At 36.2% G+C, this 14,320-nt stretch overlaps 1 protein-coding gene across 1 annotated transcript in view; it reads left to right on the top strand.

Moving 5' to 3' along the window:
- Positions 1 to 1,862: 1,862 nt before the first annotated feature.
- COL4A4 (collagen type IV alpha 4 chain) overlaps positions 1,863 to 14,320 on the top strand; it is a 61,567-nt gene continuing 49,109 nt past the window's right edge. Inside the window, exons 1-4 of the mRNA XM_054282580.1 lie at positions 1,863 to 1,932; positions 2,789 to 2,828; positions 4,658 to 4,735; positions 14,172 to 14,306. Of these exons, the coding sequence (XP_054138555.1) occupies positions 1,877 to 1,932; positions 2,789 to 2,828; positions 4,658 to 4,735; positions 14,172 to 14,306 (309 nt within the window). The 5' untranslated portion in view covers positions 1,863 to 1,876. The remainder of the gene's footprint in view (positions 1,933 to 2,788; positions 2,829 to 4,657; positions 4,736 to 14,171; positions 14,307 to 14,320) is intronic.

Here is a 14,320-nt window from a genome sequence, read left to right as displayed (position 1 = left end):
TTCTTTTCTATTTTCTTCTTAATTTTCAGAAGCTGTTTGTACAATTAAATAATGAGATGGATAGTGGGCAAAAGGAATACATTTCTGCAAAGTCTCAACACTTTATGACTTGGATTTTCCATTTGAGGCAATCAGTCCCTGCAATATTTTATTGCCTCACAATTTTGCTTATATTGTTTTATCTTACTAATGTAAAAAATCAGTGAGGTAGGAATGTGGTTGGAATATTATTTTTTTATTAGAGATGTTGTTATTTTTTTCTTTTCTTACAGATGGGGAACTGGGGCACAGCAAGACTGTAAGAATTTGACAGATGAATGGAGTACTGTACAATACATATAAAGAGTGATCTTGCAGCTTGGACTGGCTGCCTTTAGGCTATTTATTCATCAGTCAGGGCACAGCAGCTTCCAATGTCTCCCCTTAGTACTGTGGGATTTGGATATACTGTGCACACACACAGGAGTCAATATAATTTATAGATTAGTTCTGGTTAGAAAGATGCCACACTATCAAATAATAGAAAGCAAAACAGTAATGTTTCAGGAACTGTACCCTCACGTGTTTAACAAACACATGGCTGCTGCCTGAACAGCTATCAGAGAGCAGCCAGTTTGCTGCACTCCACATCCTTACTCCCTGCTCAGGAACTGAGTGTCTTTGCCTACTCAGGAAACTTCTCCAAAGGAAGCAAACCCCTGTCACTTCACTCTCGTCAGTGTTCAGTTTCCTAAAAATTGTTTCCCACATTTGGAACACTGGAGTGCTAAAAAGCAGAAGCCTGTGATAACCTGTGCTAACCTGGGAGAAGCCCAGCCCTTAAACCCTCAGTTTGAAATAACCCTCAGTGTGACTCATTTGCCAGACATGCCTTATTACAAAGGATTGCAGCTTCTTTTTTATTTGGGGCATAAGGGAGTTTGCACATGACCTGGCCCTGTCTCTGGATTTGTGAAGCTTGAGTTTCCAAAAAGATTGGAGCAGCAAACGAAACTGTAGGACCTAAGTGATTGGTCAGGGATGCACTATGTATGCAAATTATGTATTATGTATGCAAAATTTGGCTGTGTGGGACTGTGGAGGCCACTGGTCAGTCCTGCACACAGAGTTTCCAGCTTCCTAAATCCTGGAAAAACTGTAGAAAAAATGTTCTAAAAATAAAGTGAAAAACTCTAGGTGATGTCCAGTGATTGTCATCCATCCATGCATATGGGTAGAACTCTTAGCTCAAATGCATATGTTTTATTCTGCATTCAGAGTGGTCTTCCTTTGCTCAGATGCTGGCACAGACTGGTCCAGCCCAGTTTACAAAAGATGCTGCTGCTCAGTCAGGTCTTAAAACTATAACAAATACTTTCTTGAGGTTTTTTTTTAAAGTTCATTAGGTTTTTTTACTGTACATGGCTATTTCATCTTTTGTCTCAATGACTTTAACTGAAATGGTGGCTATGAAAACTTAAAAAAAATAATGATGCAAGATTCTCTTTGTTCATTATTTTATACACAGAATGAGGACTATCTTTACTAGGCTGAAATCTTGTACCCCTTTTTATGTGAATCTGCAGTTTCATCATAGTCCCCTTGAAATAATTGGATTGCTGATAAAATAAAATGTGGCCTGAATAGGAAGAATATAATGTAGTGCCAACACAAAGCTGTGCAGTGTAACACATACAAATGGTTAGGTCTTATTTTTGGTTTTCCTGTAATTATTCATGTGTACATTGGATGTATATTTTAATAGAAACAGCTTCAGAGGGGAAAACAACACCAGTATGGAACAGTGTTTATAGACCATCCACAAACAGAAGGAAAGAGAAGACCTGCCATTTAAAGAAAAAGAAGTGCTGCATATACAAATCCTCAATCAGCAGGAATGGCATTAACAAAGGATTCATTTGAACGGATTAAGTGGCTTATCACAGCTGCCTGGTGAGTTTTACAGATCACTACATTTTTTAACCAGATTCACTGAGATATATTCTTAGCTATTAATTTAACAGTAATAAGAAATACCTAGACATTTACAAAGTTGAAGTAATTTTGAAATAGGCTTCACTGTATTCTGTAGAATAATACTCAGAAGTCTGTATGCTATAGCTGTACCTAATTTATCTTTTCATATAAGTAATAGACACCTTAGTTCTTAGCAAAAATAATATTAGCATTAATAATAAATTAAAAGAATGCTTATTTTCTGTATTGCTGCAGAAATTTTGGGCTAACTTTATATTTTAGTATTTTTTTGTAAACTTCACAAGCCTTTGCTGGCAGTGTTGGCATGGAGCTGGGCTTCCCTAACAGCTGCTCTGGAATCATGTGGCTATTCTCAATGTGGCTTTCCTCTCAACTTTCTCTTGCCCTCTTTCTCTGAGCAAAAGAAAACAGCACCAACTAACTGATTTCAAGGTGGATGCAGATCATTCCAGTCTCTACTCCGTCTTCACCTCATGGTGTCCATGGAGCAATCTGTCTGGAATGGGTCCCCTCTGGCCCTTTGTAATTGTGGGATTGGAAATAGGTTACAAGAGGGAGTTATGACTTTTACATAGCCTTGTTCATGCCTATCTGTTTGTACTCAGCCTCAAAAATCCAAAAAGATAAGTATTTACAGCGTGGGAGGCCATTTCTTGATGGTGTGCACCCCTTATAGGAACACTATCTAGTGCCCCCAAACAGGATTGAATCATGTGTACATTTGATCACTTCTCACTTTCTACCAGCTAAATTTTTGTAAAGGTTTGAAGTCGGAGGCCAGCTTTAATTTAGTTTTCTTCTTTTAAATCAGGTGGCTGCTGATTATTTTTTCAACTCAAGGAATTGATGGGGTAAGTGACATTGATATTTATTTTAGGCATGTGAGGGATAGAATGGTACAGTTTGAACAAGTAGCACCACATGCACCAAAATGACCAATAGTTCTGTGGGAAAACTCATGTTCCTTTCTGTATTTCTGAGGTTCTGTCTTTCCTTTCTGCTCCTCAGCTTCTCTAATTTGTAATTTTATGCTCCAGATTCTCCTAGACTCTAATTCTGGCTTCTTGAGGTGCATTTGGAAAGCTGGATGTAAAAAATCCTTCCTTGTTCACTGAGTCTATCTCCTTCCTCAGAAAGTCTCTCTAATGGTTCTGCATTATGGCACATGTCAATTCCAGCTTTCCATTCTGCTGTCTATGTTAACCTAGATCTTAAACTGGCTTCTTTGGACAGTCCCATCTCTCTGAAGCCAAATTTTCACATATAGTATAGTTTCAATATCTACTTTATTATCCTGTCTGTACTGGCCTTCATATTACTCATATGTTTGCAATGCCCTTACCTTCAAGTCCATCCTCATGGTATTCTTTCAAATATTTACAAGCTCTTTTTTTGTAAAGTTTATTTTTTTTGTCCCCAAACTCATCCCTTTTTATTTGAGCTATTGAAGATGGAAATATTTTTTAAAAATAACTATTTAATCAGAAGAAAGGATAACAGTTCTCTTACTGGGAGCTTGTATTCTATTGACATTCCAGGAGAGGCAAGATTCTAACAACTATGTGAGAGACTAGTGCAGAGCAGATTAGTAATTTCATGGGAAATGCAGTGTGTGAAAGACAAGTAGTGTGTGAGAGAGATCATCATACCCTCTTGTGCTGAGGTTTGGGAATTCCAGATATTCTAAAATATCTGGTATAGATAGAAAGAACAGAATTTTTCCTCCTTATCTAATATTTGTCAGAGTTTTCTCCTTGAAACACTGAAGTATGAGCCTATAATGTTCTGTTGGGTATTAAAACCAGTAACAAAACAATCTTGACCTTGATAATAATGAAAATCCACACTGGGGAAATATTTGTTTTATCACCATTTACTTGTTTATCTACATTATTCTTAAATATTTTACCTCCTTGTTAAAATTCTTTTAAAATTATCTTTAATAATTTACACCAATTTACTCAAAAAATGCTATTTAGTAGACATTCCAACTTAGTTTATAAGCGCATATGAATTATGTTTATTATTACATTTGGAGAAATAGAAAAGAAGAGTGATATGTTCATTTACCACACACAAGTTCTACTGAATTTACAACTTGTGTTTTCATTTCCCCTTGAATAGTTTTTTTTTCTCATTGCAATTTGATGAAAAAGCAGTAATTTCTGTGCTCTTAAAATAACAAATTTTTAATACAAGCAGTAAATTAATAGTAGGCAATGCATAATTACACCATGCATATATTTATTTTCATTTAATAGACAAGAATTAAATTCAAGGTTTTATCTCTGAGTGAATGTCTTGCTCCTACACCTTGTTTTGTCTTTTATCATTTCATTGTAGTTGAACAATCTCCTAAAATAATGTGATGGATTACAAATTGTACATTATTGCAAATTAAATTCTGGTTCTGTTAAAATCTTTTTCAGGTGCAGCTGGTTTCCTAAGTTATATTTGGCTGTAATATTTAGTTATGTAACATAACATGTAGTTAAGGTCTTCCACCTTCTAAAGCAACAAGTAATAAGCTTTAACTTATTGCTTCTACCTGGCCAGCATGTTTATGTTGATGAGAGATCTTTTGCCTTGAAAATCACCTAATTAACTAATATGTCCAGCTGACAATACTTGATGATGTAATTGTTGTGCATTGATAAATCCATAATCTTTCCATTTTTAGGGAGGATATGCATATATTGATCCATGTGGGGGACAGGATTGTTCAGTTTGTCGGTGCTTTCCAGAAAAAGGATCAAGGGTAAGTTGTGATTAGTGATAATTATAATTATTGCTGCAAATACTGTTCATTTTGTGCACATTGCTGTTCCTGAAAAACAACATGGTTGATAAATCAATAAACCAAGATTCAGACATAAACACATCTGACAAACTGTATAATCCTGTCACTGGTGTCAAGTACAGCTGTCACTGAAGAAACCTAAGATTGTAAAGAATTCTGTTTCTAATTGAGTTTGTACTAATCATGGTACCTTTCTTGTATTAAGGATTCTTTGAAATCAGTCTAGGAATTCGACAGATGTAATTCCTAATACAAGTAAAGTATAGAAATCTATACTTGTCTTTGATTAAGAGGCTGGTTGAAAGAGAAGGTCCATGCCATTCTCTAGTTTTATAAGAACTTACTTATTTCTTATTTGGGTTGGGTGACTCCAAAAACATTAGCAGAATTTTTATCTTAGTCACTTAAGATACTAACTTTAAAAAACCCTTGAGTTTTCTTTGTCTTGTGAATAATTATAAAACAGCTCTAAGCCATTTTCATATTACATGCTAAAATTAGTAACTGTGCATGTTGCTAATTGAAATACATCCATGATGATTAGTTTATCTTGGCTGTTCTTTCTCAGAATACATCTCTATATAGAGATAGCCAATAATTTAAACTTTGTGTGAGGAAAAACCTTATATATATATACAAATTTTGTATATATATGCACTGATTAGTGGTCAACTAAAAAATTGTCAGTGATGAAAATTGTTTCTACCAAAGTACTATGTTTAAGTTTAAGTTTAGGAAGGTTGAATATGATGGATCAATTTTGGAAGAGCCACATGCCCCATTTCTTTGTGTACAACCTGAGTTGCCAGAACAGCAAGACACCTTTTTCTTCCTGTGCTTCTGCATTTAGCTGCACGCTTTGCTGTGTCATGATCACTGCCCCGGTGTCCTTGGATCCTATCCTAATCCTCCAGGATTATGTCTATGTGAAAGTCCCCCATGCTGTAGGATTTTCATAATAGAGGCCTAGGATGTGTATATCTCTGTAACACTGTGGTAACAAAAGGGCATCCCAGGAAAAGTATTTTGACTGGTACCTCTGCAGTGTCTCTCAGTGCTACTGAACAGACTGTTTTGGATACCAAAAACCTGATCTGAAGTGCCATTTAAAAACAACTAACTCTCAAACAAGAGAGTTGCCCGGAAGTTCTGAATTACATGCTCATAATCAGTCAATAAATAATAAATACCTCCTGCAGTTGTTCTAGCTCTTTCCTAGGCTGTCCTCATCACATGTAAACTGTACTACGATTAATGCATTTACAGTTAGTTTTCTAAACAATTCCAAGGAACTAGACTTAAGTGCCAAATAGAAGTGTAATAAACATTTCAAAATTAATTCAGTGTTGTTATGCAACTGTAAGTCTGAGAGTTGTACCATTTTCTGAAAAAGCTCTGAAATAAGCATGCACATATACCCTGATGGACAATGGATAAAGTACCTCCAATGTAATATTAATCTATATTTCATGCAGTCATTTATATTAATCAATGTACTAGAAACAGAACTACTCTTCAGACCCCACATGAAACATGGCTTTACTAAACACTGCCTCACACAGATTACTGCACATATTTTCTATCCTAATGTATGGTAATTAATAATTTTCTCTAGGATTATTTAATATTTTCTTTCATACTACAATTCTTCTGGTTTTTAAACTTTGCTGTATTCTGCTTTTACACTCTGACACACTAACTTTGCTCTCCAATCTTTTGTGGAGACTACCCATTACAAAATAAAAGATTGGTTTATCTTATCATTAGCTTTCTAGAATGCAAAACATCTGCTTTATCTGCTTTTCTGTCTGAATCCTACTCTGGGGCTGGTTCCTCAGAGTTTTGCATCTTCCTCAATCCTGTCTTGAAATTGTGAAAAATAAATGGTTATTAAAAGCCTCTGGCATTGTACAGTACACAAGCCTAAAGATTCAGAACTTTTGTTAGTAAGCCTTCTATTTGCCCATTTGTGTTGCTAACTTATTTCAAAAGTTCCATACCTTCCAAGTGATTTCTCATGTGCAGCTCCTCACAACACTGACTCCTTCTTCACAGCACAACCAACAAACTCCAACACCCAGCTCACCCACTCTTTTGTAGCACTCATCTTCTTATTGGACACAGCTATGACCTGTTAAGGGCAGGCCTGTTCCCAATCTTTGGTGATTGGTACAGCTGCAACTCCTCAGGTGTGAGACTGCCTTCTGCACTATTTTCTTACATTCTATTCCTCCACTCATTTGAAAATATTTTAAATTCCAACATCAAAAGCCTTCTTTATTGTAAGTGGACAAGATAATGATAATTGAGGTTTAGCTAGAAAACAGCAGATCATGGGAATAAGAAAATAAAACTGCCATAGTCATATTTGAATGTATTGCTAGTAGGCAAGTTGACAGAAAAGTAAAAGCAAATACCTAAACTTTCATTTAAATAAAACTGTTATAGCCATGCATCAGTTGCTCTATTGGATTTTAGAAGAGCTTGTGTACCTGTCATTTTTAATTCTCTCAGCCATAACTTTGTGCAAGAAATAGATTTGTACTCCTATTCATTAGCAAGAAATCACTGAAAAAAACATTTTAATCACCACTGCTAGTTGTATGTCATTACAATTGTTCACACCACAATGAAATTTTTACTTCTGTTCACTTGTTGGAGTTAGTCTCTCATGATACTGTTTATCTTTTAATCTTATGTCACAACTCAAAAGGACAAGTCTCTCTTCGATAGGATCCATTAAAATGTGCTCCTAGGTCTCTTTGTCCACACTGTGTGCTATTATACCTGGACATTTCAGAACTGTAGGACAGCTAAATGAAGTAAAACATCATTAGTGAAAGTATATATAGCAGTAAGTGTTCTACCTGACTTCTTAGATTCTTTTTCCCTTCTTCCTTTTTGGTAAAAGGAACCACATGAAGTCTGTGATTTCAATTTTCATTAAAGACATAGTAAAACCTTTCCACCATTTCATCCTCTTTTTTTACATTGCAGAGTTGTTTCCTGGAAAACTCCTGCAGTGTTGTATCACCAGCTTCCAAAAATAATGGCTGCTGTAATAGAATTTAGATAGCTAAAAAAAAGTTTGCAGTTAGCACTGACCGATTGTAAACCTGTCCTGTGCTGACCCCTGTGCTGATCAAACCAGAGTTTGATCCTATTCAATTCCCTTGGCTTTGTTTTTAGTTAAGTAGATTTGGGAAGCAAGCATCTATTCATGAGCCAACCTGATCTGGCGTCATGTGAAATGCCTGGATCAAGTGAATAATAGATAGAACTCAGCAGGACCAATGTTCGTTCTTTTGCAGATGAAGCAAGAGGTAGATTTTTTATCCTAGTGTAGGGGAGAATGCAGCAAACAGAAATCTAAGAGGAGGGTTTTACACTTTCTGACACTTCAGATGTAAGGAGTAAGCATTCACAAGAGGTGCTGAGTCACTTGGGTGTCACAGGTAAGTCAGGAAGTCAGCTGGTATCCGTCACTGCAGGGCAAGAATGCACTGCCTTGGGGTAAGAATGAGCAAAGTTACCTGGGAGTAAGTCAGTATTCTGGCACTGCTTCTCTTGTAACATCTCAGTAGATCTTGTGAGTTGCCAGATTTCCTCAGTAGGTTCCATGGGTTATTGGAGTTCAATTTACAGCACAGTCTAAACATATTTAAAATGCACTAAGTCAGAAAATGGTGCAAATTCTGTCTGTTTTGGGAAGTAAAAGACATTTATTAAAACACACCTTTTTTGCATGTCGGTATGCAGTGGCATTCTGTCATTCATATGGAATATCCAGTACTTGTATTTGAATTTTCAAGTTGCACACTCAGGAAATAAATATGTAAAATCCTTCTGCTTAGTCTCAAATGCACTATCAGAGATGTATGTACACCAACATCTGAGGAAATCCAGGTTTCTCCCATTATTTACCTCCTACTTGTTGATCAATTTTTCCCAATACATTGGCTCTGAGTTTTAAAGCAGAAGATTTTTGAGACCAGTTACACATTTCACTTACATTCACTGAAAATATATTATGTTTTTCTATAAAACAGACCCAGAGAAATGAGACGCCTAAATCTATATCTGAAGCAGACCACACCTTTTTTCTTTCTTTTTTTTTTTTTTTGTAACTGGGCAGAGGAATAGGCTCTGCCTATTCCTTGCCTGCAGAAGTTAGGATTTGAACAGGTAGGGAATGGATCCTGCTTACCAGATTGTGGAATAGGAACAGAACCACCCCAGTCTTTAAGGAGAATCACACCAATCACTGCAAGGTCTCTTTGAGGTTGTTTGTCATGGATGATGTCCAGCTACAGCATCTGTAAATTAGCATTTTTCATATTACACATTTATCAAATTTTCAGAAGTTTTGACCTTAGTAATCATACCTCCTTTTCTTCTTGAGCATCTTTTTTTTTCTTAATACTTTTGGTTCCCCTGTCCTACCATACTGAAAATGGTATTTTTTCTCTGTTGCTGCAGATTGCCAAGCTTTTCTACATCAAGCAAGATAAAACTCTACAAAATTATTCTCTTTTACAGATTTGAATCAACCAAAAATTGTCAACAGTGACTTCAATAAAATATTACAGAGCAAAATTCAATTTTATTAGCTAAGCTGATGTTAATTATTTGTGGTCTATTTCTATAATATCTGTGCTCTATTTGTAGCTCTCTAATTGTACCTTTCAGCCATTAGTAGTTAAGAATTTCAGTGCTAAATTATGATTTGTTGAGTTAAACACAATAGTGACACCCACTGGCTTATTGGATAGTTTTTCTTTTATAGTCCCACAGGGTTAAAACACAAACCTAGTGTATACATTGTGAACGATGTTTTCAGCACTTCACTGTGATTTCTCATGCTTCTGTGAAGTATCACTGTGAATACTAAAGTGCATCATCAGGGGTTTTGTTCTTACAGCATATTATATCATTGAAAAATATAATAAAGTTGCCAAATATAAGTTGCCAAATTTTCCAATAGTTCAGATCATGGTTCAGATCTTCTTTACAAGAAAGGTAGAGTGTTTACAAGGGTCTGTAGTAACAGAACAAGGGGTAGTAGCTTCAGGGTGAAAGACAATTTAGGTTAGATATGAAGAAGAAATTCTTCACTGTGAGGCCCTGACACATGCTGCCCAGGGAAATTGTGGATGCCTTATCCTTGAAGTGTTCAAGGCCGGGTTTTGAGTGACCTGGTCTAGTGGAAGGTCATCCCAACCATAACAGGGGGTATGGAACTACTTGATCTTTAAGATCCCTTCTATCCCAAACCATTCTATGAAATTCTATGAAATTCTATGACATTCTATGAAATTCTATGAAATTCTATGAAATTCTATGAGATTCTATGAAATTCTATGATTCTCAAGCGCTAAGTATTATTATTGCATTTACTTGGCTAAAAATCTGTGAAAAAAAAATATCTAATTTAATCTATTAAGGGCAATAGACTGGATTTAATTCCAAATTGTGTGATTTCTCAGATTCATCTCAATCAGGTTTATATTTAGAAGAGGGTTTGTTCTGGGTTTTTTTGAGCCTTGACTTACAGTGAAAATTAGTTTGGTTCTAGTCTTACACAGTGAGGAGTAGAATCTTCCCAGAATGGACATCCCTCCAAACCCTGGAAGCTGTAGCTTTGTAATTGACCAGCTCTTCTAAAAGGGGAGAGGATATGGGTGGAGCTTAGAGCAGCAGCAGATGCCCCCACCTCACTAAGCAAATTACAAAATAAAACATTTCTCCAAATGCCTTAGTGAGCACTCCTCTCTTGCCCACAGACTGCTTTCCTTTCCTTCTTGCTCTGTCCTGCTCCTGTGAAATGAAAATGACTGGTTACAAGCCAGAGTCCAACAATGCACAGTGGAAAGGGCTGCTGTGTTATTTGCCTACAATCTGTGTGGAATTGCTGGGCATTTTCACTTTTGCTCTAATGAACAGAAGGTAAGTGCATTTCACGAATGACTGGTACATCTCCATAGCCTGTAACACAGGGTACTGTCCTCACTGAAAGTGATAACTGGGCTTCTTTTGACTTTTTTGATAACAAGAAGCAAGGCAATTCACTTGAGTAGCATGACTTTTTTTTATTTCCAATTAAGACTCCTTTAAAACATTGTGCTTGGGAGAGCTAAGTGCTCAAGGCATTCTCAAAATCAGATGCTCTTCAGTCTCATGCATTAAAAAAAAATTCCAGTTAACCTTGGCCATTGCCTTTTCCAAACAGCATTAAATGTTTTGTTGCATGATTCTGAAGTACTTGCAGTCTTAGTCTTAGGAAGCATAGTTAATTAAAAAAAAATATAGCCTTGTTTTGCTTAAAGTCAATTTCTTACTGCAGGTCAAGCCCAGGATATGCTAAAATAACAGACCGTAGTCTTGGCATGGTAGCTCCTGACCTAGACAATTAACAAGGCACTGAAAACCTAGAGGAATTTATTGGCATCAGATGGCAGAGCGGGCATAATATTCTGTTCATTTTATCTGAGCTAATTTGTCATTTCCACATGAGCATGACTACCTTCATCCTCTTTATTTTTACAGCTGTCCTGAGACTGTAATGCTGTGGTAGTCACATTGGATGGGCACAAATAATAGATGTGATAATAGATGTTATGGCATGGTATCAGTTTGGTCTTAACAAAGCTCCAGTCATTATCAGTCTTTGAGCTGAAAGAAAGAGAGAGAATCCATCAGCTTCACATGGCATGCTAAAGTTGTATCAGCTGCCAAACCCATTGTGAATTCTGAATTCAGTGACTCTGTTCTATGACTTCACTACCTTCTACTGAAGACCATGAAGTCAATTAAATTCACAGTGTGGCAGCAAATGAAGACATTTTACCAACCTAAAGGACTACATGTCCTGTAAGTGTTTATTTTTTAATTAGAATAACTACCATAGAATGCCTACAGTGTCTCAGCTTTTTTTTATCTGAGTGCAATAAAAATCATGTTTCTTAACTGTCCAAAGGATATAACATGTTTGAAAATTTTCTCTTTCAACTCTTGAATTCAGAGCATATATGCTATTAATTAAAAATACTGAAGTTGGTGCAGAAACCTGTTGTCAACAAAATGCACAAAAAGACAAATGCACTAAAAAATTAGTGCAAAACATCTTATGCTTTTCTTTTCCTGTTGATGAATGATGCGTTTTGCAAGGTAATAGTTTAGAGAACTAAAAAGTCATGCCACTTCCAGTAAAGTTAATGATTCAAAGAGTTGTATTTTATTATTAGTCTGATTCATTTCCCTTGTACACAAAATGATGTTTTAATTAAAATGGTTGTCCAATTATCTTTTTCAATCAAATATTTAAAGGGGGGGGGTAATAGCTACTTTAGAAGTACTTAAATTAATAAGTTAATTCTAACATAGAATGAGCAAGGCTCTGTGAATAGACAGGCTGCAACTGCTCATGCAAGCAAACACTCAACACCCAGAATCCCAACTGTCCATTCACTGTTAACAAGGATGCAGAATCATCAGCTTTTAATACCAGTAGCACTTAATTTGCACAATATTTTACACTGCTGAAGTTCTGGTATCTCAAAAATTGTAACTGTTAGAGAAGACGAGATGCTAAGTCTGCCCTGGAATTTTCGGCAGTGACTTCTCTGTAAGCAGGATCAAGGCTGAAGTGAGAGGAGCAAGTAAAGATAAATGGAACATGACTCATATGAGGATTCTTTTTTTCAGGTGGTCCTTATTTCTAAATGTAGGACTTCTTTTCCCAGCCTCTGGACTAAGTTCCTGTTCATGGTTTAAGGGCCACTGGTCATCCAGCCCTACTTCCACTGGGGAGGAAACTTATAATATGTTCCTGTTCAAACACGTATTATATAACTTCTCTGTTGTTTTGTTGATTGGATTGAATGATGCATACCATAAATTTTTCACTTCTTTTCACTGTCAAATCACACTGATTTTAAAGACAATGAGAAAATAAATAAAAAGGAAAAGAAGCTTAAGTCCCTGGCTGTAATTCACAAGATTTTGTCCAGACAGATTCAGCCTGCTGAAATGTTTACACTGAGAAGAAAGCATTCAGTTGTTTTGCTTCCTGAAGCTACATATTTTCTTACAATCGTCTTTCATTTCTATTTTTTTTTCTTCCTTCAATCCATTCATAAAAGTAAAGATATAGCCTGTTACTTCTGTGAATACTGAAATATCTTTTACTGCCCTCAAGTGGTCCTAATGCCATATGGTTTTCTCAGGAATGTGTGGGGTTCCCTTTTCCTCTCTTTTAAAATACAGGATTATAATTAATTATAATAATTAATTCTATAGTATAATAAATTATTGATTGATTATACATACTGTGTAACTAATGGAATTAATTATAGTTCTAATAATTTAGTATAATTAGTGGATGAAGTCTTGAAAGCAAAACAGTCTTCAGTTTGGAAACAGAACAAGTTATAGGTAAACAAGGATAATGATATAAAATAAAAAAGATATGTAAGCAAAATAAAGACCTGCAAATACATAGATTTTTGTAGGGTGGAAGTGTAGACAGCTCACATGTGAGGCCTGATTAGAAAGCTTGCTTCATTCAACACTTTGAATCTATGATTGCATAGTTGTTGAGCAGCACAGAACAAAAACTCCAACACATCTGAAACAACTGCATACCAGTGCTAGTCCAGTCCGCACCACTGAAAAGTCCAGTGGGCATGGGAAGCAATTCTGCTTTAGGAGAATTTATAGTACCTTGAAAAGTTAATAGAAATCTATGGAGATTGTATGGTAATGAAGGTACAAATACTCAATTTAGAGCCATTTGTAGATAAATTACATTCTTCAACCTCCCAAACAATTTTGGCACAATCTATTAAAATTGATACTTTCTGTAAATATATTAGCTAATAACTATTCTTTTTTTCTCCAGGAACTTCACAAGTTTTATATGAGGCACTAAGATATGAGAGTTATTATGAAAAATATGAGCTAGAAAAACTTACTGGCATATCATGACTTGAAAGAGGGAACTTGCTAGATTGTTCTAATTGTGTAAAAAGTCCCTTTGTCTAAAAGGACTCCTCATTTTTCTGGTGGGAAATCACAATGCTCATTGAAGTCCTAGGCTTGCAAAAGGTGATACTTAAATTGCTGGAGCCAGGAAGACTTGGAGGTTATCCCAAGCATCTCAGAGAGGTGGTCTTGGAGACCTGATGAAGGTGAAAAGAAATTATCACCTCCAGCAAGTTGTTAAATTTGAAGGTCCTACAGCAGCTAATCCGTGAAACAGTTCTGCAGGCTGTCCAGCAACTGTTTTGAATCATGAATATTTATACATTGTTAGCCTTGTTTTATGCACAGGGTCATCTCTGAATTGCTGTGGGGGTTACAGAAGTATTCGTTCACTTCTTTGGACTCTTTTCAGGGTCAGCCTGGTGAGCTGGGAGCTCAAGGTCCGATTGGGGCCTTGGGATCTACAGGACCAGCTGGTCTGCCAGGGGAGAAAGGACAGAGAGGTGAGAATGGGAAGCCTGGGCCAGCTGGAGAAAAAGGTGATAAGGTAGGAAACACCAC

This window comes from Melozone crissalis, unplaced genomic scaffold (assembly GCF_028551555.1).
Source record: "Melozone crissalis strain CALT ecotype California unplaced genomic scaffold, PUWL_Pcris_2 ptg000034l_1, whole genome shotgun sequence".
Taxonomy (NCBI): Eukaryota; Metazoa; Chordata; class Aves; order Passeriformes; family Passerellidae; genus Melozone; species Melozone crissalis.
Note: the sequence above shows the minus strand (reverse complement) of the source record. Positions and strands in the feature narration are given on the sequence as shown.